This window comes from Tarenaya hassleriana, unplaced genomic scaffold, assembly GCF_000463585.1.
Source record: "Tarenaya hassleriana unplaced genomic scaffold, ASM46358v1 Cleome3, whole genome shotgun sequence".
Classification (NCBI taxonomy): domain Eukaryota; kingdom Viridiplantae; phylum Streptophyta; class Magnoliopsida; order Brassicales; family Cleomaceae; genus Tarenaya; species Tarenaya hassleriana.
In genome coordinates, this window is record NW_010966177.1 from 4,149,434 (window position 1) to 4,171,448 (window position 22,015).

At 41.0% G+C, this 22,015-nt stretch overlaps 5 protein-coding genes and 1 pseudogene across 6 annotated transcripts; 3 read left to right on the forward strand and 3 right to left on the reverse strand.

The window, feature by feature from the left end:
* Nucleotides 1-798: 798 nt before the first annotated feature.
* LOC104819261 lies at nucleotides 799-4,411 on the forward strand (annotated as a pseudogene).
* A 78-nt stretch (nucleotides 4,412-4,489) lies between these two features.
* On the reverse strand, nucleotides 4,490-5,106 carry LOC104819263 (succinate dehydrogenase assembly factor 4, mitochondrial). The gene has a single exon (XM_010549251.2). The coding sequence runs from the start codon at nucleotides 5,077-5,079 to the stop codon at nucleotides 4,774-4,776; it is 306 nt and encodes a 101-aa protein (XP_010547553.1). The 5' UTR covers nucleotides 5,080-5,106; the 3' UTR covers nucleotides 4,490-4,773.
* Nucleotides 5,107-5,389: 283 nt separating this feature from the next.
* LOC104819266 lies at nucleotides 5,390-9,734 on the forward strand. 2 transcript variants are annotated; one of them, XM_010549255.1, is made up of 5 exons: nucleotides 5,390-6,479; nucleotides 6,620-7,084; nucleotides 7,175-8,215; nucleotides 8,323-8,506; nucleotides 8,595-9,734. In XM_010549255.1, the coding sequence occupies exons 1-5, from the start codon at nucleotides 5,421-5,423 to the stop codon at nucleotides 9,578-9,580; spliced, it is 3,735 nt and encodes a 1,244-aa protein (XP_010547557.1). In that variant the 5' UTR covers nucleotides 5,390-5,420; the 3' UTR covers nucleotides 9,581-9,734. The 2 variants fall into 2 exon arrangements, with proteins under 2 accessions (XP_010547557.1, XP_010547558.1); XM_010549256.1 differs by having other exon boundaries at nucleotides 8,326-8,506.
* An 84-nt stretch (nucleotides 9,735-9,818) lies between these two features.
* LOC104819265 (mitochondrial outer membrane protein porin 2-like) lies at nucleotides 9,819-12,288 on the forward strand. The gene is made up of 6 exons (XM_010549253.2): nucleotides 9,819-9,952; nucleotides 10,183-10,250; nucleotides 10,893-11,003; nucleotides 11,096-11,182; nucleotides 11,275-11,483; nucleotides 11,572-12,288. The coding sequence occupies exons 1-6, from the start codon at nucleotides 9,904-9,906 to the stop codon at nucleotides 11,876-11,878; spliced, it is 831 nt and encodes a 276-aa protein (XP_010547555.1). The 5' UTR covers nucleotides 9,819-9,903; the 3' UTR covers nucleotides 11,879-12,288.
* Nucleotides 12,165-12,852, reverse strand: LOC104819264 (60S ribosomal protein L26-1). Its single transcript, XM_010549252.1, has one exon. The coding sequence runs from the start codon at nucleotides 12,773-12,775 to the stop codon at nucleotides 12,335-12,337; it is 441 nt and encodes a 146-aa protein (XP_010547554.1). The 5' UTR covers nucleotides 12,776-12,852; the 3' UTR covers nucleotides 12,165-12,334.
* A 4,099-nt stretch (nucleotides 12,853-16,951) lies between these two features.
* On the reverse strand, nucleotides 16,952-17,985 carry LOC104819267. The gene is made up of 3 exons (XM_010549257.2): nucleotides 17,652-17,985; nucleotides 17,412-17,566; nucleotides 16,952-17,282 (listed from the first exon to the last, which is right to left on the reverse strand). Exons 1-3 carry the CDS (start codon nucleotides 17,902-17,904, stop codon nucleotides 17,136-17,138), a joined length of 555 nt encoding a protein of 184 aa, XP_010547559.1. The 5' UTR covers nucleotides 17,905-17,985; the 3' UTR covers nucleotides 16,952-17,135.
* Nucleotides 17,986-22,015: the final 4,030 nt, after the last annotated feature.

The following is a 22,015-nucleotide window of genomic DNA, read 5'->3' on the forward strand; positions in this document are numbered from 1 at the left end:
GCGGGGCCTTGATCTCCGAAGTGCCGCTCAAAATGGGCTCGGTAATAATATTTACAATACCCATTTTTTTATATATAATTTTATAATGCAAAAGGAACCAAAATATCAAAATATTTAATTCCAATTGGATAGATATAATTGATGCCATATTAGTACGCAAGTATTTCATGTGAAGTGAAGTGGGATTCTTAGATTGCTGTGAAAGTTTTGAATAATCCTTTCATGATTATGGCAACTGTAACAGTGATTTGTCGAGTGCTTTATCATGATTACGCTTCAATTATTATTATTTTTATTAATTATAGAGGATTAACGTAAACAAATATACTAATTTCGGTCCTTTTTTAATAATATTTTTTAAAAGCAGTCTCGGCCCTGTCACGCATAATAAAATATAAATAAATTGGAAAAAGTCGTATGAAATGAAAAGTTAGAGGTCGAATGTTAAATTTGTTATGTAAGTGTCCTTTCCGTCGTGTATTTACGAAACAAAATTAAATTGACCAGAGTTGGACGTAAAAGGACATTCGCAATCTCTATTTTATACGGCAGATTAGTGGGTATATACGTAATTTTGGTGCCCCAAATGCTGTACCACTTCGCCGAAGTGGATCCTCGCCTTCCACGTGGTTTTAAAATTAAGTAGGTTCTCCATATACATACCTTTATTTTTTGCAATTGCAATTCAAATACTAGATGGTTTTTAAAATTAAATAAAATATCAAGAAGTTCGGACATCATTAGCCATGTGATAACACATAGTTGTTGATTTTATGAAGTGCAAATATGTGTCGAATAAATGAGAAATATCGTCGGAGTTATATTTTGATAAATTAAAATGCTGACGTCAGCGTCATCATCCCTTTTTTTCTTCCTCCAAACACACTCTTCCTACCGGAGACACCGGCAAATGAAAACCGAAAGAGACAAAAAGAAGAAGAGAGCAGGAAGAAGATGAACTTAGAGAGAGAATATTTGTCTGGCACAGTTAATCAAGGTTCGCCATGACAGCTCCCCACTCCAGTTTCTTCGCCTTCCTCTCCCTCCTCTCGATATTTCTCTTCCCTTTATCCTTCGTCATTCCCCTAGCTGGAAGTGGAGCCGTTAGGGCAATCCAAGTTGGTAGTCGAGTTGCCGATGTTCACCGGAGAATTCTGCATCAGCCGTTTTTCCCGGAGAATTCTCCTCCGCCGTCGGCCACCGAGTCGCCACCATCTACTCCGGAAACTCCCGGCCAGCCATTCTTCCCGGAGGTACAGTCCACGCCTTACCAGATCCAGTCTCCTCCTCCTCCAGCTACCGGTGCTGTCGATGGCGGATTGCCAATTTCGCCAATTTCTCAACCTGTGAAACCGGGGAAGAAAGTCGTGACCGCCATATCCGTTGGGATTGTCACGCTCGGTATGCTCTCTGCTCTGGCTTTCTTTTTATACCGACACAAAGTGAAACACGGGAGCGAAAGTCAGAAGTTCGTTAATGGAGTCGTTGATGGCGGTTCGCACATGTTTGAGGAAGATCCGAGGCCACCATCGTCCAACTTTCTCTATATAGGAACCGTTGAGCCGAGTCGAGGATCAGCGAGTGAGTCGAACGGTGGAAGCAACGGAGCGGTGTTGCCGTACCGGAAGCTGAATTCGGTCAAGATATCGGATAGGTATCGGCCGAGCCCGGAGCTTCAGCCACTTCCACCATTAGCTAAACCGCCACGGTCTGCGAATTCGCCGTCGGTGTTGTCTCTATCGCCGTCACATTCATCTTCCGACGAAGCGAGCCGAGACACGGCCTTTTACACGCCGCACAGATCCACCATCAGCAACTTTGATGGTTACTACACGCAGTCTGCTCAGTCCGTAAATGGTAACGGCCATTCCGTCGGCTCGGTTCCTCACTCCAAGAGAACTGCTCCGAGGTTTGCAACAAAAGACGCGACGGTGGCTTCGTTGTTGCCAGAGATGAAGCACGTCATCATTCCCTCGATAAAGCAGAAATCACCTCGTCCAGTAGATATTCGGCAAGAGCTTCCCGATTCTTTGGACAAGCCTAAGTTTTCGCCGCCGCCACCTCCACCGCCGCAGAAGCGGCCGGCAGATTTCCAGATACAGCGTAAGCACAGAGGATCTGAAGTACCCACTCCGACAACGTCAAAGGAGCCTTCGAAGAAACAGGAATTCAGGACTCCAAGCTCCAAATCCAAGCATGACGAAGAGATTAACGGTAAATCAGCTGGTTCATCTGAAAAGACGGGAGATGGGGAAACTGAATTAGGTAGGCCGAATCTGAAGCCGGTCCACTGGGACAAAGTGCGTGCGAGGTCGGACAGAGCGACTGTTTGGGACCAGCTCCAATCAAGCTCATTTCAGTGAGTAACACTGCTTTCTACCATGTCCGTATACCAGGTTCTTAAAGTTTGGTGCTTTCTGAGAGAGTGATTTCATCTTAAGGTATGAAACAGGTTGAACGAGGATAGGATGGAACATCTATTTTGGTTGCAATCCGAACAATTCAACAACAAGAGAAACTGTAAGAAGATCGGTACCGCCTCCATTGGAGAACGAACAGAGTATTAGACCCAAAGAAGTCTCAGAACATTGCCATTCTTCTAAGAGCCCTGAATAAGTGAATATAACGCCGGAAGAGATGTCCAAAGCCTTGTTGGATGGTTAGTCATTGTCTCTCTTTTGGTTTTGTCATCTGGAAACATTTTGCATTTGAGTATTTGTCACGTAACCAACGGTAGGTCCCTGAAATTCTGTATGTGATCAGAGAACTTTCTCTACAACTCTAGATTTAAGATTCTACTGTCCGGCACAGAAACTGTTCTTGAGTGATGATGGGTCATGTGTAGATGTATCATATTATATGGATAGTGAAAGGATGACATCCGCCCAGAAAGTATATGAGTGCCTCTGGTAATTCTAGGTTGCTGGGAAGAGAAATGATACTAACAAGGCTTAGTCCACAAGTTATGAATTATAATCATTGCGACGAACAATGATATGTGAGATGGTTTTCTCCATGCTTTATAATGCTTCTGGCATGTCTGTGAGTTATTATTATTATTAAAGGAACCCCCATTGAGAGGAAGAAAGAGACTGTTCACTAATCTTATAAGACAAGTGTGGACGAGTCAAAGATAAGTTTTCTTGAACTAAAAACATATGTCATTTGGTAATGATCTTGGCCTAGACTCCTAGTTCAGTTTCAGCCTGGGTTTTGATCAATCTGTGATATTGTAACAGGTAACCCCGATAGTGTAGGTGCCGAGCTTTTGGAAACACTTGTGAAGCTGGCCCCGAGCAAAGAGGAAGAGATAAAACTTCGAGGATACTCTGGAGATGCATCCAAACTAGGAACAGCCGAAAGATTCCTTAAAACCATTCTTGATATACCCTTTGCCTTCAAAAGGGTCGAAGCCATGTTGTATAGAGCCAACTTTGATGCGGAAGTTAAAGTATTTGAGCAACTCTTTCCAGGCACTAGAGGTACTCCATATTCCACCTTTCTATCAGGGAAGAGAGAGTCTTTTCAACTTAAAACTTGCTCATGCTTTCTAGGATGCAAGCAAGGAACTACAGAACAGCAGGCTATTCCTCAAACTCCTGGAAACTGTTCTAAGGACAGTAAACAGAATGAATGTAGGAACTAATCGTGGGGATGCCAAAGCCTTCAAACTCGATACCCTTTTAAAGCTCTCGGACGTCAGGGGTACTGACGGGAAGACCACATTGCTCCACTTTGTGGTCCATGAAATCAGCATATCCGAAGGTATGGACTCTAGCCTTCACCTGACAGAAAAGGACGACGGATTCAGAAAACAAGGACTACAACTAGTGGCAGGACTCGGCAGAGATCTCGGTAACGTGAAAAAGGCGGCGGGAATGGACTTTGATGTTCTGAGAGGTTACGTGTCAAAGCTCGAAATGGGTCTGGACAAGGTGAGGTATGTTCTGAAACACGAGAAGCTGGAAACAGAGCCGGGGAAACTGTCCGATTCAATGAAGAAGTTCATCAAAGAAGCAGAGGAAGAATCAGTAGGGTAAAGGGAGATGAAAGAAGGGCGTTATGGTTAGTGAAGGAAGTGACAGAGTACTTCCACGATGGTGGTGGTAAAGGGACTTCCTCAAAACACTGGATAATGTCTGTAAGGAAGTGAAAACGATGCAGGAGAGACCAGTGATGGTGGGTTCCGCTAGATCACTCCGAATATCTGCAACTGACTCATGACAAGACAGAAGCTCAGATGGATATCATAGCTTGTCCCCATTGTACAGTTTTTTTTACAACGACAGGGCAATTCTTTAGAACAATGATCCATCTTTATTTAGTTATGTTTTTATGTCTGCATTTCATATTTTCCCATTCTATTATTGTAGCAAGGGTCAAATTTTACATAATTCCAAATGATTTTTAATTTTTTTTGCCAGGAAATAGTTTTCATTGTAAAATTGTTAATTCTTCAGTTGAAGTGCTTTATCATTGAACTCAAAACAAGAGAAATAGTACAAGTGGTTTGCGAAAGATGATACCTCAAAGGCTCAAACATTGGCCATATAAGATTTTAGACATCCAAAGCCAACAACGGACATCATATTATATCTCTTTCCCAATAAAACCATGATCTATTACTCTAATTACAGATTTGCCATCCTTACTTATTTCCTTTGAAAACACAATTTTTCACCCAAATTCGGTAGCCATGAACCATCGATTCCAGAAATTCTTTAACCACTATTCGATATTCGTAAGGAAGGTACCGAGGATGAAGCGGCAGCCTTAGAAATCGGAGCAGCGACCGCCGCGTTCCCAGTCGCCGTACCGAGTCGGCTCAGGGCCCCTCGGCCCTCCGACCTCTCCAGTCTCTTTGTTCACGAACTCTCCACCTTCCTCTCCTTCTTCCCCATCCTTCGTCATCTTCAGATTCTGTTGAACGCTTTCGTCTCGTTCATCCTCCCGATTCTGATTCGGCGGAGGCGGAGGCGGTGGAGGAGAAGTAACGGTGCTCAGAAGCCGAATCATCGACTCGTGCAACCCGACGGGTCGACTCGCAGAGATTAGACGGGCGATGTTGTTCCTCGTCATTCTTGGATCGTGAAATGACGAGCAACAGAGTCTAGGGCTATGATCGGATCGAAATAATATATATATAAGTTTGAAAAAGCATATTTGGGTTTTGACTCTTTTGAAGCCCATTGAGCTTTTGTTATCCACAAGGATTCAACAAAATTACCCAATGGGCTTTAAAATCCATGTTTTGGTTTCATTGAGGTTTTTGGTTTGTCTGTTACAACCTCACGTCACTAACAGTAGCTTTAACATTTATGCTTCTTTTTTTTCGTTTTCCCTCCTTTTTCTATAATTCAAATAACCTGAGATTGGGAAGGCAGAGACACGTGCTTCATTGTTTTTGTTCCTTGAAGAAAATGGAGGAGAGGCTCCGGTCGTGTCTCCAGTCTTCCGCCGCTGAATTCCTCTCCGTCGCCGTGAAATTGAGTATCAAATCCTCTAAACCGTCGCTGAAGACAGTCATTCACGCCGTGAAACCCTCGTCGGACCTCCCCACCTCTCTCTCTCTCGCCCTTCACCAATCCATTGTTCACTTCACGGATTCCTTCCAGAAACTTCTCGAGGATCCTCCTTCTGCCCCCTCTCCCTCCAAATCGCCTCCTACCAAGCGCCGTCGAAGTAGCCGATCCAGACCCGATGAGAATCGGTCGAATGACACAGATCAACAGAGGCGGCAGATTTTCGACTCTCTCCAGGTCCTTTCTCACATCGTCTTTCTCTGCGTTTCGAGTCCCAAAAATGCATTTCCCCCCTCCGATTTGTTGCCTGCTGCTCAAGTTTTGCACGACAATCTTATAGCCTTTGAGTCGGATCCGGGTCTGAGCAACGAGATCGCGGGTTTGTGCGAGTGCTGGTGGAGGGAAGGATTCGAGGGTAGAGAAACCCTAATTACTCAATCATTACCGTTTCTGCTATCGCGGGCACTGACCTTGAAGAAGAAAGTCGATGTGCATCGAGTCTATGCGCTGAGGGAGGGATTTGCATTGTTTGAATTTGAGGATGAGAGCATTGAGGACCTTAGGATGCTGCTGATGCGGTGCATGGTTTCACCTTTGTTTGTAAAGACAGAAGAAGGGCGGAGATTCGTTGCCTATACATTGGGGCTTAGCCTTCAGCTGATGAAGGCGGCTCTTGCTGTCGTTAAGGCTCAGATTCCCTTTGGTAGAAAATCGGTGCTCGAGGGGTTTGGGGACATTCTCTTTAGGGTTTGGAAAGAAGTAGGAGGAGATTTGAAGGGTGAGATTGAAGATGGGTTTTTGCAGGGTATGATCGATAGCGCCATACATGCTAGCTCCTCCTCATTTGCAGCCTCGCTTAGGAGGGTTTTTGGAGGGTTTATCAGTCAGCGGACTACTGAAGGAGTTGAGAAGCTTCTCTTCCACCTAGCTGAGCCAGTCATATTTCGTTCATTGCAGGTTAGTTTCGGAAGTATTTACGTCAATTCGTCAAATATTTTGTTTTGTAAGTTTTGCTGTGGAGTATTAGGTGAAGGAATATGGGATCTTGTTCAAGCTATGGGTATGAGAACATTTTGCTATCCTTTGTATCTTTGCAGGTTGCAAATTCCAATGTTCGTCTGAATGCTTTGCATTTGCTTTTGGACCTCTTTCCCATGGAGGATCCTGATGCAACAAAAGAAGCTAAAGATACTTTGCTAGACAAACAGTTCTACTTGTTGGAAAAGTTGCTGAATGATGATTGCCTGGATGTGAGAATTGTTGCGGTGGAAGGTCTCTGCCGAGTTCTGTTTCTGTTCTGGGAAGTGATCCCTTCGTCAGTAATTACCAAGACCATCACTAAACTGATCGAAGACATGTCACATGAATCGTGCAGTGAGGTTAGGCTCTCGACGGTCAATGGAATTATTTATCTCCTTGGGAATCCACAATCCCATGGAATTCTTAAAGTTCTTCTGCCAAGACTTGGACATCTGATGTTAGATAATGTTACTTCTGTACGGGTTGCCATGGTTGATATGCTTCTCCATCTGGGAGACATTCGGACATTCCAGTTTAACAAGGTACAATGTTCTTCATGTCCCTGAGAGTGAGCAATACAATCGTTTATTTCCGTAAGTTGCTGGTTAAACAATTTCCTCATCACATTGCAGGTTGTGAGTTTGGATGTCTTGTTATCTGTGCTTGCCATGGATCATATCCAGGTTGCCGAGGGGATTGCTCGATTGCTAATTCCATCATATTTCCCATCGAGAGTAAAACCTGAGGAGGCCTGTGATCGATGTGTGACCCTAATTAAGCGAAACCCAACGGCCGGTGCCAGGTTTTGTCAATTTGCTGTGTCACTTGGAGCATCCCTTAAATCTGTTCTGCAGCTGGTAGGAGTCTTTGTGAATTTAGTCTGGTCACTTGATAAGGTAGAGGGAAACCAAATTGAAGGCTTGCTTCTTGCTGTTAGCTACCTCTGCAAGGATCTTGTTACTGATTCTAGTTGTCTGGCCTCCCTCAAAGATTTGTTGCCTGGAGAAAAATTGAAGTGCTTGCTAGCTGTTGCACCTACTCCACAAGCTCATTCCTCTGTCTTTGATATTGTTTCTCTCGTCTCTCCTGATATTGTGTCTGGCCTCCTTGATGATTGTATGAAATTAATTGCTGATTGCAGTGGTTTGTCAGGAGATGCAGGACGGCAGACTGAGTTGAGGTCTGTTCACAAGTTACTTCTGTCGTGTAATGCCTTTGATGACATGGTTGAAACTTTTACCAGACTCCTGCAGAAGGCTGCTTATCGTTGTCATATAAATTTTGGCTGCGAAATAGAAAAAGGGAGCGTCTCTTCGTTGAAGAGGAAGAAGTCTAAGACCTCTGCAAAATCTTCTGTCAGATGGAAACATGTTAGTAGGAAAAAGGCCTCCAGTTTCGAAGAAGATTACTTAATTGCTGTAGGAGTTGCCTGGCAAATAAAGGATTTACTAATATCTGAGGACACCTGTAAAGTTCTACTCGGGTCTGATATCGAGGATCTATTCCTTGCCTTAAAAGTTGTTTCCGAGACGACAATTCTGCAAGCTTCTTGCTCTGCCTACTTGGATGTGTACCCTGTATTGGCATATACAGCTCTTGCTTTGCGCATGACTCTTCAGAATGCGAATGCTCATTCTCAGAAGAAAGAACTGACCCCAAGCTTGATTTCTGAGGTAAGAAATTTTTTTTCCCTACTTTTCCCTTTTGAATCTGCAGTCTTTACCTAATGAGAATGAGTAGTATCCACTGACATCTAATCTTCCAGAAACTTTATTTCTAGCAGACCATTCTGGAACAGACAATGGATCACATTCTAGGTTGTATAGATAAGCTATTTTCGGCAGGTAATAAACCGCCAGGCACTGTATGTCCAGAAGTTAGCCATAGCAAAAATACCACTACAAACAGCCACAGACAAAGGCACCGAGTATCTAAAACAAGAACTTTGAAGGCGGGGGTTGATGGTGAGTGAAGATTCAAAGAACAAGTTTATTTCCTATTAAGACACTGAAGAATGTAGCTTTTCTGAAATCTTTGTCTTGTTTCATGTAGTTTCTGTGGGATCAAAGCAGGGCATGGTCCTGAACAAGGTGAAGATGCTAACTACGATTCTCAAGTTTATTGTCGATTCTACAGAGATGGGTTTGGCTTCCCACCTTCAAGGAAGAAGCATAAAGTTTGCATCAGCTTATCTCAAACATGCCATTTCCATTGTCAGTGACCAGTCAACAGATAAGTTACAACTTGAGGATACAGAGTTGAAGGACATCATCCTGTGTCTGAAGAGCTCCACAAGTTATGCCGGAAAGTTCATCAGCCTAGTCCTTAGAGACATAACCGAAGATTCATGTCCTTCCTTTGAAGCTTTCGACCTTGTGAATGTCCTCCTTGATCTATTCACTTCGGTTGAGATTTCTCTAGGCTCTGCCTACGCATCAAGACTTGTTTCAGCACTAAACCCTTGGATTCCAGATTTGGTTCTTGCACTAGGGCCTTGTTTCATCACAAAAAATTCTGAACTAGAAAGTTTGCCCTCGACCTCCTTCAACCACCTCAAGCTTCACTTTCCACCATGGCTGGCGATATGGGCAAAGATCGAACTTCAAGAAGCAGGTGAAAACGATGAAGATCAACCCTCTGAAACTCTACAACTTCCAGCATTCAGAAAGGTGATGAACACCATAGTTTCATTGCTCAAAGTGAATTCCGAGGTATTAGATGCAGTGGGATCGGTTCTCTTGATAGGTTCGGGTCTCTGTATAGAGAAGAAGGATTTCGGTACAGCTTTTGGACTCTTACACTTTCTCTGCGTCAAGTTGCTTGGTAGAGAAGATAGAGAGTGGGAAGGGCTTCAGAAAATGATGGCCTCTCTCCCCAGCTTTTACCCTCTAATAGAGAGAGAGATCGATGAAGAAACCGATGAAGATGAGCTGAATAAACTCAGAAAAGCCAGAGATTTGCTTCAGCCAGTTTGGATGTACCATGTCTATGAAACTGAAAGGTTCTCCATGATGGAAGAAGAAGAAGAAGAAGAGTAGATGGAACACCGAACACTGTGTGTGTATTTAACCACCGGTTTAGTGTGTACCGGACAATAAACCGGTCTGTGTTGTAACGTCGGATAGAATTTTCCGGCCTAGTTTTCCGGTATTCATATATAACCGTAATCTGAATAATTCAAGATTTGGTTCACCGGTTTTCTGAAACGGTCCCTTGTGAGTGGGCTGTCACAGTTGGATTGTCACAGGCAGTAATAATAGGCGCAAAATTTCGCCATTTAACGTTCGTCGACAACGAATCCTTAACCGCTTTCCATTTTTCTCCCCTTCGCCTCTCTCTCTCTCTGTGTCTCCGGTCGACCATGAGCAAGGGACCTGGACTCTTCGCCGATATCGGCAAAAAATCAAGAGGTAATTTGTCCTTTGATCTTCTTCTTCTTCTGTTCTGATGCTTTAGTCGTTCCAGTTTTCGACGGAAATCGCGTGATTGTCACCGTATATACGGTTATACATGTATGTGTATCGAATAAATTGCTGCGTGTGTATCTATGTGCAATTTTGGCATCTCGTTTTGAATACTCGTATATGTCGTTGCGTGAATTTAAGCTGATTTTCTTGATTGTTGTGTTGTTTCTTGTTAGATCTGTTGACGAAGGACTACAATTCTGATCAGAAATTCAGCGTTTCCACTTACAGTGCCTCCGGAGTGGTGCGTATACCATCGATGTTTCGGTTTCCTGTTGGCTAGATTCGGAATGTGGATTGTGTTTCACTGTCTCGCCTCTGTTTATAGATTTCCAGTGCAATCCTTATGAATTGGCACTTGTGTTGAGTGGCTTGGCTTCTATCTGTTTTGGTTTCGTTGTTTTTCCGTAGTAATATGTGACATGACTTGGATTAGTCGAATAGATCTCATCTTTACTGATTTTGGTTGCATAGATGGCTCGATTGTATCTAGGTCATCCAAGTAGAATTTGTTTAGCTCTGCGGAGAGCAAGATTTCGGAGCTGAGCAAAAATACTGTCAAATAGTAAATACTACTACATTAACCATTTCTCTATCTATCTTGTTACCATCACTCTTATTGCTTTTAGGTTGTATTTTCTCCTGCTAATCAGTTATTGCTGTAAGCATAATGGCCTGACAAAGTTGGGGTAGTTCCAATTGTAGTTAATTGTCATATTTCTGCTTCTTGCTTCATCAGCCAAGGTAATGGAGCTATAGAATGTAAAGGGGATCGTCTTTCTACTCTATCCGAATCCTTAATTCCATGTAGCCTTGGTGGAATGTTTTCCTCCAAATTAGTGGCAGACTGATGATGGTGTTTCTTAACCTTTCTTCTGTTGTTTAGGCCCTTACATCCACTGCACTCAATAAAGGGGGAATCCACGCTGCTGATGTTGCGACGCAATACAAGTACAAGAACACCTTATTCGATGTCAAAATCGACACTGAATCAAATGTAGGTTAATCTCTATATGGTAAACAAATCCGCCCGGACGATCAAACTAGCTCTTGTACAAGCATCTAATACCTTTTACTTGTTGCCGGCAGATCTTCACGACCATCACATTCAATGAGGTCCTTCCATCCACAAAATCCATTGCCTCCTTCAAAGTGCCTTATTACAGCTCTGGCAAGGTTTGAAGCTATGAACCCAACAAAAATCAGGACCCATTTCAAACCTTTTAATAGTTACCCGTCTATGGGTTTGATGCCCTGCTCTTTTACAGCTGGAGGTTCAATACTTCCATGACCATGCAACTCTCACGGCTGCTGCAGCTCTGAAGCAAAACCCTCTAATAGACATAACAGCTACTCTCGGTACACCAACCATCGCATTTGGCGCAGAAGCTGGATACGACACTGCTTCCAAAGCTTTCACCAAGTACAATGCTGGGATTAGCGTGACAAAACCAGACGCTTGTGCTTCCCTAATACTGTATGGCAATTTCGATCAATTTGATTGAGAGAAAGATCTGTTTAGATAATCGTGATTGCCTATGACATCTTAATCCTTTCTGCTGAAGGGGAGACAAGGGAGACTCGATAAGAGTAACATACATGCATCACCTGGACGGATCGAAGAAAAGCGCAGCGGTGGGAGAGGTCTACAGGAAGCTCTCGACGAATGAGAACACCATAACAGTGGGGGGATTATACGCAGTTGATCACTTGACGAACGTGAAAGCAAAGCTAAACAGCCATGGTAAACTTGGAGCGCTTATTCAACACGAGGTTGTGCCGAAATCACTAATGACTCTCTCTGGTGAGATCGACACAAAGGCATTCGACACGTACCCCAGGTTTGGTCTGTCTTTGGCGCTCAAACCTTGAAATACACGTAGACTCCCCTCAGATTCACCACTTACTTACCTTTTCAATAATCAGTTCCGTAGGATTTATTCTTCTTTAGACCCTTTTTTTGGGACTGAGCTAGTGAGCTGTATTCCTTTTTTTGCCCGTTAATCATGAGGACGTACCAATTTCTGCAACCGGACCCCAATCAATTTGTAACACCCCAATATGTCAAATGTCTAACGATATCCTATCAGCATAAGAAACAGAGCAACGACCAACAGATCATGAAACCAAAGATTCATACAAGCAACCAGAAGAAAAATTAACTTAAGGGCAAGCAAAATTGGTTCATAAACATTCCTCGCACGTTGTCTTGAGAAACAAAACAAACATTTCATGTCCGAAACCAAATCCTAAATTCCTTCGCAACCAGAAGAGTAAACACTGAAAAAACATAGATAAACCTGGGAAAACGTTTTTTGTTGTTGTGGATCAGTCGACGTTCTGCATAATATCCTCCGTAGTGAACTTGGTACCCTTGTCCTTGTCGGCAGCGGCCCGACCCTTCGCCTTCCGATCCAACAGAGACTTCCTGTCCTTGTCCAGCCTCAGCTTTGTTATCATCACCTTCGACGGGTTCACCCCCACGTTCACCGTCGTCCCGTTCACCTTCTCCCGTGTGATCCTCTCAACGTGGATCACCCACTTGCGCCGGTAGACCTGCACGACCTTTCCCTCCCGACCCTTGTACGTCCCCCTAACGACCTGGACCTCGTCGTCCTTCCGGATCGGCATGGATCTGACGTTGTACTTCTGTCGCAGATCGGCGGAGAGCGGCGCGCTCATCAGGACGCGCCTCACGCTCGACGGAGCTGTGAAGTGAGCCTTCCGGTTCTTCCGGCGAGACGAGCTTACGCGCGGGTTGTACTTCATCTTCTCCCACTCGTTGCTTCTCTCCTCTCTCCCCCTGTGAAAGAAATGACAGGATACTAGGGGTTTTTGCGGCTGCGACCGCAAGTAATACCTTCAAGGAATCTGAAGATGACACAAACGGTGTCGTTTCAGTTGGGATGCAGAATTAGGGTTTCCTTGGTCGGAGACAATAATGAAACGGGCCTTGTGCGAATCTTGAAGTAAGTTAATGGGCCTATTCCAATACTAAAGAGAATCCTTTAGGAGCTCAATTCTGTAGGCACGTGCGAATGTTTAGGAAAACTACGTGTAAATACCGTTTTTATAACATTCTTTTGTCGTTTCCTCACGTATGTGCTGACAATGAAAATTCATTTCTCTTCAAACAAATTACAAAATCGGACAAAGTACATATAATGTTCTTACAGAACATTCACAAAAGACAGGCAGTTCAACAGAATCCAAAAGGTAGGACATAAAAGCTGGAGAATTTACTGTCACCAACCAAAAAAAAGACCATCAGTTGTGCAATGCCGGCGATGACATATCGCTGGATGTAAAACTGAAAACTCGATGACCCGATTCTCACTATACTCTGCTATTACGGCTTTTACCATATGCATGATTATGCATCCTATACTTCAAAGCTTTCATCGCTGCCTTTGCTAAAATATGGGCAGCTTCGGCTTCGGCTTCTGCTTTCTCTGCCGAGGTAAGAAATTTTTTTTCCCTACTTTTCCCTTTTGAATCTGCAGTCTTTACCTAATGAGAATGAGTAGTATCCACTGACATCTAATCTTCCAGAAACTTTATTTCTAGCAGACCATTCTGGAACAGACAATGGATCACATTCTAGGTTGTATAGATAAGCTATTTTCGGCAGGTAATAAACCGCCAGGCACTGTATGTCCAGAAGTTAGCCATAGCAAAAATACCACTACAAACAGCCACAGACAAAGGCACCGAGTATCTAAAACAAGAACTTTGAAGGCGGGGGTTGATGGTGAGTGAAGATTCAAAGAACAAGTTTATTTCCTATTAAGACCACATTCCGCCTCTGCAACTGCTCTTGCAGCAGCTACATCGGCTTCTTGGGCAGTCATTCCCTTTACCGTAAATAGATCCCCTTCTGCTTGGGATTTAATAAGAGTATCGACACCATTTTCTTCCACAATTGGTCTATCTACTCTCCTTGTTTCCTTCCAAAAGTAGTAGGGGAAACCTCCGTTTGGCTCCTGCGGTCACCGTACCTGGTGCTATCCTGTATTTGTGCTTTGTCTAAAAGTGTTGAACAAAAACAAACCCGGCTAAAGTATTCAATGCTGAATGGAGAATGAGATATGGTTCATATAAGTAATGTCCCACCTTAAGTAATGTGCCAATTGATGTCAAATGCTTTAGTCTTACTGCCACATGCCTTTTCATATTGGGTGGCGTCCTAAATTTATCCTGATATTTTACACCAACCAAGTCCTTGATGATTATATTTACCTAAATGATTCAACCATCCGCTACATGGAAGGAATATAGACAATAACGCTAGAGTACCACCTCTATATACAGAAAAATCGACGTTCTGTCAGTGCCACGCGGTTCCTTCAGGCTGGTGATTGCCTCCAGTATGATCTTATCCAAACTACAAGAGCAGAACATAAGACAGCTCAGAACCATCTTTATGTATTTAGACAAAGGTATTTCTCTGTGAGATGCATGGTGCTACATCTTGATATGCAGGAAGATTAACCAACGGATATTGCTTATTCACCATATGTTTTCATACGCTGTACCAGATATGTCATACAATAAAAGCTGAATCCTCGAACACAAAAGGATGAGATGTCACGAGTAGCGAGAGCCTAGCCTCGTAATTGACCTCTTCGAAGCACCATTCCTTGGCGATTCACCAGAAACTTCTGGAGATGATGAATCTATTTTTCCTTGATGGAGTTCTTTTAAGAGCGAGTTTAGCCTTCCTCCTAGAACCCCATAATGCCGTCACACTTATATTTCTCCATTTGTCCTGTTGTTATGCTTTGAATCATCAAAACCAGACTTGATTCTACTTTGAAACATGTGGGAAACAAAGTTGAGAATCAATGGGGATAAATTAGAAAAACTAGAAATCAAACCAGACCCTTGTACCAGAAAACTATAGTGCAAATATCAATAGGTTCATGTTCCGAGATTTATTTCTATACCTTGAGATCCACGCAATTTCCAATGAGTTTTCGGAGGACGAGGATATATATATATATAGCAACTTACAGAACTCATCAAGCGGCGACCGATCAGCTTTCCGCTTGACCCTAACGATCACAGGCTTCCTGGATTTCACCAACCACTTCCATACCGAACCAACAGATCTCGCACCTTAAACTGAAACGCGTCTTGCTAGAGTCTATCCATGACTTGTAGATCGGGAAAGCAGAAAATTTCTGACATCTGAATCCAGAGAAAATAAAATCCAGAAATGAGGAAGGAGACGAAGCATCATGCCTGATCAAGCGGAACCTGAGGAGAGTTCCCGAGAGAGACACGTGATGATGAAGCTGAATTCGCAAATGAACGGTGCCAACTGTGGTTGGCTCAACTGGTGAGTGGTATATGCAAAGAGAGTTCACCCGCCCTTCGGGGCCAGGTCAGGTGGTAAGGGAGCAGGGTGAGCAACCCTGAGGTGGAGGGATCGAATCCCAACATCGCTCTTCCTTACGCTTGACCTGATCGCCTGTCAGCTCATCCTAATGGGCTGATTTACCTCCTCCGCGTGTGTTGCAGGCTCGTGCGCGTGGGCGGGGGGTTTGACCTGCAGACGCCTAAGCCCAACTACGGCCCGAGCGTTAGGCGCGCTTGGTGGCCAGGTCCGGCGGACTGAGGTCCATGGGGACTGTTAGGCGCGGGTGGTGGCCAGTTCGGCACCGTTTGTAAGGGTAGGTAGTCACAGGGGTTCCCCACGTTAACAAAAAATAAAATAAAGTTTTCTAGTGAACGGTACTATTATAAAAAAAAAATATGAGTCTCAGAATTTCGCTGAATGTACGAAGAAGAAGACCAGATAGCATAAGAAAGAATCTCCAATGAAGTGAGAAACACGCGCCAAAAGACGACAAAAAAAATTAACACGATTAATGAGGACATGGCTACAGCCAAATAGTTTGAGATGGACCCCTCCATTTTCCTAATATTACACATTGCGCCTCAAATTCTACCCAATTAAAAAAAATATAAAAAAATTAAACTATTGCAATGATTAGTTCGTAATAATATATATATATATATATATATAATGGTTTTGGAATCAGTCATATATAAGATTTTTTGCATTATATAATTTACAATACATCACAATAATATACGTACATAAATACTCATCTTTTCAGGTATTGAAACCTGTTAAATTATGAATTAATTTTCGTATTACATGATTTGATTGCCAGTGTTCTTCGGTGGTTCTTATATAAACTGATAATAAATAACGATAGGAGAATGTTTTTGATATCAAAGATAAGTATCGATCCAAGGATGGATGTACCAATTGTAGCAAGCTATTCGACTATGGTTGGAAATTATATTCTGTGTGTTTGTTTTAGATTTTAAATTTTTAAAAAACCATAAATTTTAATACGAACAGAATTAAACAACGAGTCCGGTAATTAAGCAATGATAGGTGCCCGAAATTAAAAGAAGATAAATGCGTGTTCACCACAAGATTTATGCAAGTTTCTATACATGAATTTAGGCCGTAATGGGGAATTAGGGTGTTAATAATTTAATACGATTCGTATCCATAAGATAAGACATTAAATCTGTTATCGACGTTACAACTAGGAGCCGTTATTGGGACATGAATTCTCATTACATGTCGCAATTGTATTAGGTGTTTGATTTGAGTTTTGTCTATATCTAAACATATCATTTACATACGCACAAATATATATATATATTGTCGGCGCCATATACATATGCATTAGTTATATGATAATCGATATATATATATCTGCAACTGATATGATTAATGTATAATAATTAAATTGATTTCAAGCAAAATTAAAAGTGTGTATATATATATATATATATATTTAAAAAAGGGTAAAACGTACGTTACCCTCTTTTTTTTGCACCGATTTGGTGTGCGTTAACATATTTTTTAAGATCCAAGTTTTGAGAACGAAATATAATTAATGATTAACTTTTGTAACGAGCGGGACCAACTTTATGCATTCCATTCAATGAAAAAGAAATCGAAATCTACAGCCAGATGAAGCACCCTTTCCTGAAACAATTACCCGTCTTGAAAATCTTTAGATAATCAATATACATATTTTTACTTTTTTTTAATGGTTTTTGGTGATGCTTGAGAATATACATATTTTTTTATAGAAGTTTATGAGACTTCAATTTCCGGGATGCTGTGTAAAGATGGCCTCCACGTGCCGCCGTGCATCCTCTGGAACCCGCCACTGCCGGCGGTGGTTCCGGTGGCTACGCCGCTTACTCCGGTTCCTTCTCCGGCGACCATGTGGTTTTCCACCTTGGGTTAAAAAAATGGAAAGAAAATTATCCAGAGTAATTAACGCAGGAATATTTACCATAAGGACAATTAAAGTTGTTAGCTTTCGATTAAAGCAGCATGCACGATCAAACTGATCAAAACAATTACCCTGTCGGATTCCTCGTTTGGGTTCGGATCCGGGTTTGTCCGACCCGGTTTGTCCCTGTTCTTCTCCTTCTTCTTCTTCAGTTCAAGCCCTCCTCCTTCTCTCAGCAGCTTCCCAAGTTTCACGCATTTCTTCGCCGCAAATTCGTTCAGAACCTCTTCGTATGACCAACAAAAAAAGGATACATTTGAAAAAAAAAGGGGTTTCTCTCTCTCGGTGATTGATGTAATAAGGAATGGTACCTTCGAAGCTGACGAGACGGTAGACGTGACCGAGGAGGAGAGTGTCGTGGGGCCTGAGAAGCTTGAGATGCTTCAATGGCGAACCGTTGTCGTTGGTCAAGGTGGGTGACGTAATCACCATGGCCACGTAGTGACCAGGGTGCGAGCCCATGACATCACTGGCGCTCACCGACCAGTAGACCCTCTCGACCTTCTTCTCCGTCGGGTTGTGGATCACCACCGTCGCCGCCTCCGCCGCCTGACAGTTCCCCATTTCCTCTTCCCACCGACCAAAAAAAAAAGAAAAAGTTTGGACTTGTGTTCTCTAGACTCGATAAGAACGAAGGAATCGAAAAGTGGAACAAGAAATTACGTATATTTATGAAAAAGTTGGTGTAGTTTTAATGAAGGATGACGTCATAATTCTCTGTTTTCCTTCGAGATTATTATTATTATTATTATTTTTACATTTGGATGGAAGAATCCGGGGGCTAGAGGGTGTCAGGTGTGACAAAAAGGTCGCTGAAGAGAGATTAATGTTAAAATTAAAAAAGAAAAGAGACATAAGGATAGAGAGATGTTACGTTACATACGTAAGGGACTAATTAATGGAAACAACTGTTTTCGGGGGAAAAATTAGAGAAATAAGGAAGGATATTAAATGGATAGGGGATGGGATTGGAGGTTGGGTGGTCGACGGTTTTGTATTTATTCATTTATGATTACAATGTACGTGTGATCATTTGTTTAAGGTTTACTATTTTTAATTAATGTATATTATATATATATATATATTAAAAGACATATAAAGCTCTCGGAAGATGTCACACAGCATAACGATTTTAAAGCTACTGTAAAATTAATAGTGTCAATTGTTATGGTTGGTTGACAGGTACAAATTTGTTTTGCAATTGTTAAAAACCCATTATCCAACTCCTAAGTTTTTTTTTATGATGTAAAAGTTCATCGTACCTTTGCACCGATTACATCTCTCAGAAGATTGGAAAAGTCTATAGCTTCTTTTCAAATGAAAATTTGAATCGGGTTGAAAAAAGGTTTTTGCTCCCTTCCTTACCAATTGAATCATCCAATTTTGGATAACTCCTAATAAGTTATCGTAATACTTTTATATATATATATAATGTCAAATTTTGGTCGATGGTTTTTGTAATGAGTGCTAGTTTTTTTTCTCTAGGCGTGGGTTGCAAGAACAATAACAATACATGGGAAAGATGAAAGTGTGCAAAAACTGTTAGGTGTGATTTAGAAATTCGGAGCTTCTGGTTTATAGGGAAGGTCCTCCGACACAACATCATATAGTTTCCTGTTTGGTTGGTCGATATAACCAAACCAACGATTCCATCATAACAAAGTATGAAATGAGTTGATGATGATAATAATAATAATAATAATAATAATAATAATAATAATAATAATAATAATAATAATGCATAAATCATACTGCTTTGTATCATTTTAATGCAAAATAGAAGCAAATAAATTTATTTTTTATATTTATTCAAATTATGAGACAATGTCGTAAATATATACAATATTTTCCATGGTTTAAGTTGATGTATTCCATGTTGGGCATATATGTTTTAGATTTACGATATTTTAACACTGATTTGGTATTTATGAATTACTTTACGATTATGTTTTTTTTTTTGTTAGCTTGCAAGCAAAGCGTTATTAAAAACCTTAGTTTAAAAATATCTAAATCATTTTTTTTATATTAAATAATATTCGAAGAAAAACAAACACAATATGAACGGAAAAGCTAATACGTCATTTTTCCTCCCCATAAAACGTGATGTAATAGACGGGCCAAAGAAATAATCACACGGAATCGTCGTTGCCAGTGAAGGGGAACCGTCAATACATTAAATTCTGGGTTCGATGGCACTACGAATTTAATGATTTCGGTGGAAAAACATTTTCTACATGCGTGCCAAAGGGTTCGTTTTTTTTTAATAATGGAAAAAAAATCTAAAACGACATTATTTTAGAGATAGGAGCTTAAGGGTGGCCATTTCGGTTATTAACCGAATAACCGAGCCGAACCGAACCGAATAAGACATAACCGAATCCGACATCAAAATCGAACGGTCATGATTTCCTTAAATCAGAAAAATCGAAACTGAAACAACTGAACTGAATAGAAAATAACCGAAAAAAACGAGAGAATAACCGACAATTTCTTTAGAAAATTGAACTTTTTATCAAAACCGAACCGAAAAATAACCGAACCGAACCGGACCGAAATTTATATAAAAACCGAATGGTTATAGTTTTTCTATAACCGAAATAACTGAACCGAAACCGAATTGGCAACCCGTAGAGCTGAGCTAATCTAAGTAGAAAATTGACAAAATTATTGAAGAAAGCGAACAAAATATAGGCCCAATAAAATTAGCCTATTAAATTGTAACCAACAGAATATGGGCCCAATCTCCGTGTGTTTGCACTACGAATCAACTGGAAAGCCCATTTTCGGAAACGCGTAAAAAGGGTATCTGTTTAGTAAATTTCGATTTTGAATAGAATCGGGAGTAAATAAAAATGTATTATTAAGGACATAATTATTAATTTTTAAAGAGAAAAAAATAATGGAACCAAACTGTGAATGAATATAATAACATATGGGTGGATAGATAGAGCATATACCATTTCGATTCCTTGCCGCTTGTACAAAAACTATTTTAACATTTCCTTTTTGACGTTATCCATCACCACATTTGATGCCCAATAAGAAACCTACTACTGGTTTAATTGTTATGTGTGTATTCATCTCATAAATCAAGTCAAATCAAATCATTCACGCACACTCTTAATCAATTATCTCATATAATAATTATTATTATAATTATAATTTTACACAAAACATTGCGTAATCATATGCCCATCTGTTCTCGTTAATTCGTAATTATTGTTTTAATTCAATTTACACATCGCTATCAATTTCCACGTCCGAACTTGGTTACAAACCACGTCGCACCAAAATTAAAAACACTTGCCGGTCTTCTTAAGTAATGCTGCTTTGACTATAAACCAAATTAAGCAACTGCTGTACGAACAAAAAACATTTCTCAAAACATTAGAAACCCTATTTTGTTTCCTTGTCTATATTTCCGTATGGGGCCTTCTACGTGTCTCTTTAAGTGTTTTTTTTTCTTAACCTTAATTTTATATTACCTAATAATTTTAAATTTTGAAAATCATGTCGGGCAGAAGACTTTTACAGTTCTGGTACACGACACAACTGCAGCAAAACAACACATGGTCTCAGATCTCTGCTGCTGCTGCTGTCTCTTCCCCCACACTCCCCCACTACTCCCATCGATTTCACTTATTATTAAATTATCTTGATTTGGTAGATTTTATTAACATCGCGGATAATTTATAATTAAATAAAATGGACCCACGAGACGTCGGAATAAAAAAAATAAATGAATGAACGCGTGGCAGGATATGAGTGGGTACAGGTAAGTCAAGGGCAAAGACTGGGATGTGCCAACGGGGACACGATCGAGGTGTACAGTCAAAGCAAGACACTGTCTTGGTCAAAGATGTAGCTGGCTCCGTGGGCCCCACATTTTCATTTTCCTTTTTAAATCCCCCGATTATTTTTAGTATTTAATTTAAAAGGTTCTTATCCTGTTTCCGCTGTTTAGGTTAAATGACATCGATAATACTTGCGTTACTTCATTTTTTTTTTGTGAGAAATTATCTTTTTATTTGTCTCAAGCAAACAATTTATGCAAACTATATATGACGACCACAAAAATATTTATAACTGAAAATTGAATCGTCTGTTTCTGTTTGGTGTGTATATAAATAAAGCTTCATTTTATTGGGCAGGAAAAAAGTTAACATATTAATAATAAATAGATTAATAAAAGACTAAAACAAAGGTTAAATAAGTGATTATGGCATAGAGATTAACGTCGCACGTGCCCAATATGTACGGTTCACTCTTCGACATGGGTGTTTGGAGTTTGGTGAGGAGAATGCAGCAGCTTTTTTACTCGTATTGGGAATTCTCACTCATGTGTACAAAAACAAATTCAATTAATCGAATTATATTACTTGGAACTCAATGGCTCAGTGCATTTAACTTGTAAAATTCATATTTCATTAGACTTGAATGCATGCAAAAACAATCAAAATTTAATCTTTTTTTTTTTTAATTTCTCCGTTTTACATTGTGATTCGGCGATGGTATTGAGCCATAGGGTAAAAAACATGGACATCCATGATTTACCGCAGTAGTTATAATACTTATTTGTATGGTAATAAAAAAAGTGAAATAATGGTTGTGGTGGGGTGGAAGCTTTTGCACGTGTGGTGCGCGAGCCGAGTGGCTAAAATAACCGTCGACAGTT

Bases quoted from the DNA above. Each gene is read 5' to 3' on its own strand.
- LOC104819263 (XM_010549251.2), bottom strand. From the start codon at position 5,079: ATGACGAGGAACAACATCGCCCGTCTAATCTCTGCGAGTCGACCCGTC.
- LOC104819264 (XM_010549252.1), bottom strand. From the start codon at position 12,775: ATGAAGTACAACCCGCGCGTAAGCTCGTCTCGCCGGAAGAACCGGAAG.
- LOC104819265 (XM_010549253.2), top strand. From the start codon at position 9,904: ATGAGCAAGGGACCTGGACTCTTCGCCGATATCGGCAAAAAATCAAGA. The intron at 11,183-11,274 runs GTTTGAAGCTAT...GCTCTTTTACAG, and splicing joins CTTATTACAGCTCTGGCAAG to CTGGAGGTTCAATACTTCCA. The intron at 11,484-11,571 runs GTATGGCAATTT...TTTCTGCTGAAG, and splicing joins GCTTGTGCTTCCCTAATACT to GGGAGACAAGGGAGACTCGA.
- LOC104819266 (XM_010549255.1), top strand. From the start codon at position 5,421: ATGGAGGAGAGGCTCCGGTCGTGTCTCCAGTCTTCCGCCGCTGAATTC. The intron at 8,216-8,322 runs GTAAGAAATTTT...CTTTATTTCTAG, and splicing joins CCCCAAGCTTGATTTCTGAG to CAGACCATTCTGGAACAGAC. The intron at 8,507-8,594 runs GTGAGTGAAGAT...TGTTTCATGTAG, and splicing joins TTTGAAGGCGGGGGTTGATG to TTTCTGTGGGATCAAAGCAG.
- LOC104819267 (XM_010549257.2), bottom strand. From the start codon at position 17,904: ATGGGGAACTGTCAGGCGGCGGAGGCGGCGACGGTGGTGATCCACAAC. The intron at 17,567-17,651 runs GTACCATTCCTT...GGTCATACGAAG, and splicing joins CCGTCTCGTCAGCTTCGAAG to AGGTTCTGAACGAATTTGCG. The intron at 17,283-17,411 runs GTAATTGTTTTG...TTTTAACCCAAG, and splicing joins CAAACGAGGAATCCGACAGG to GTGGAAAACCACATGGTCGC.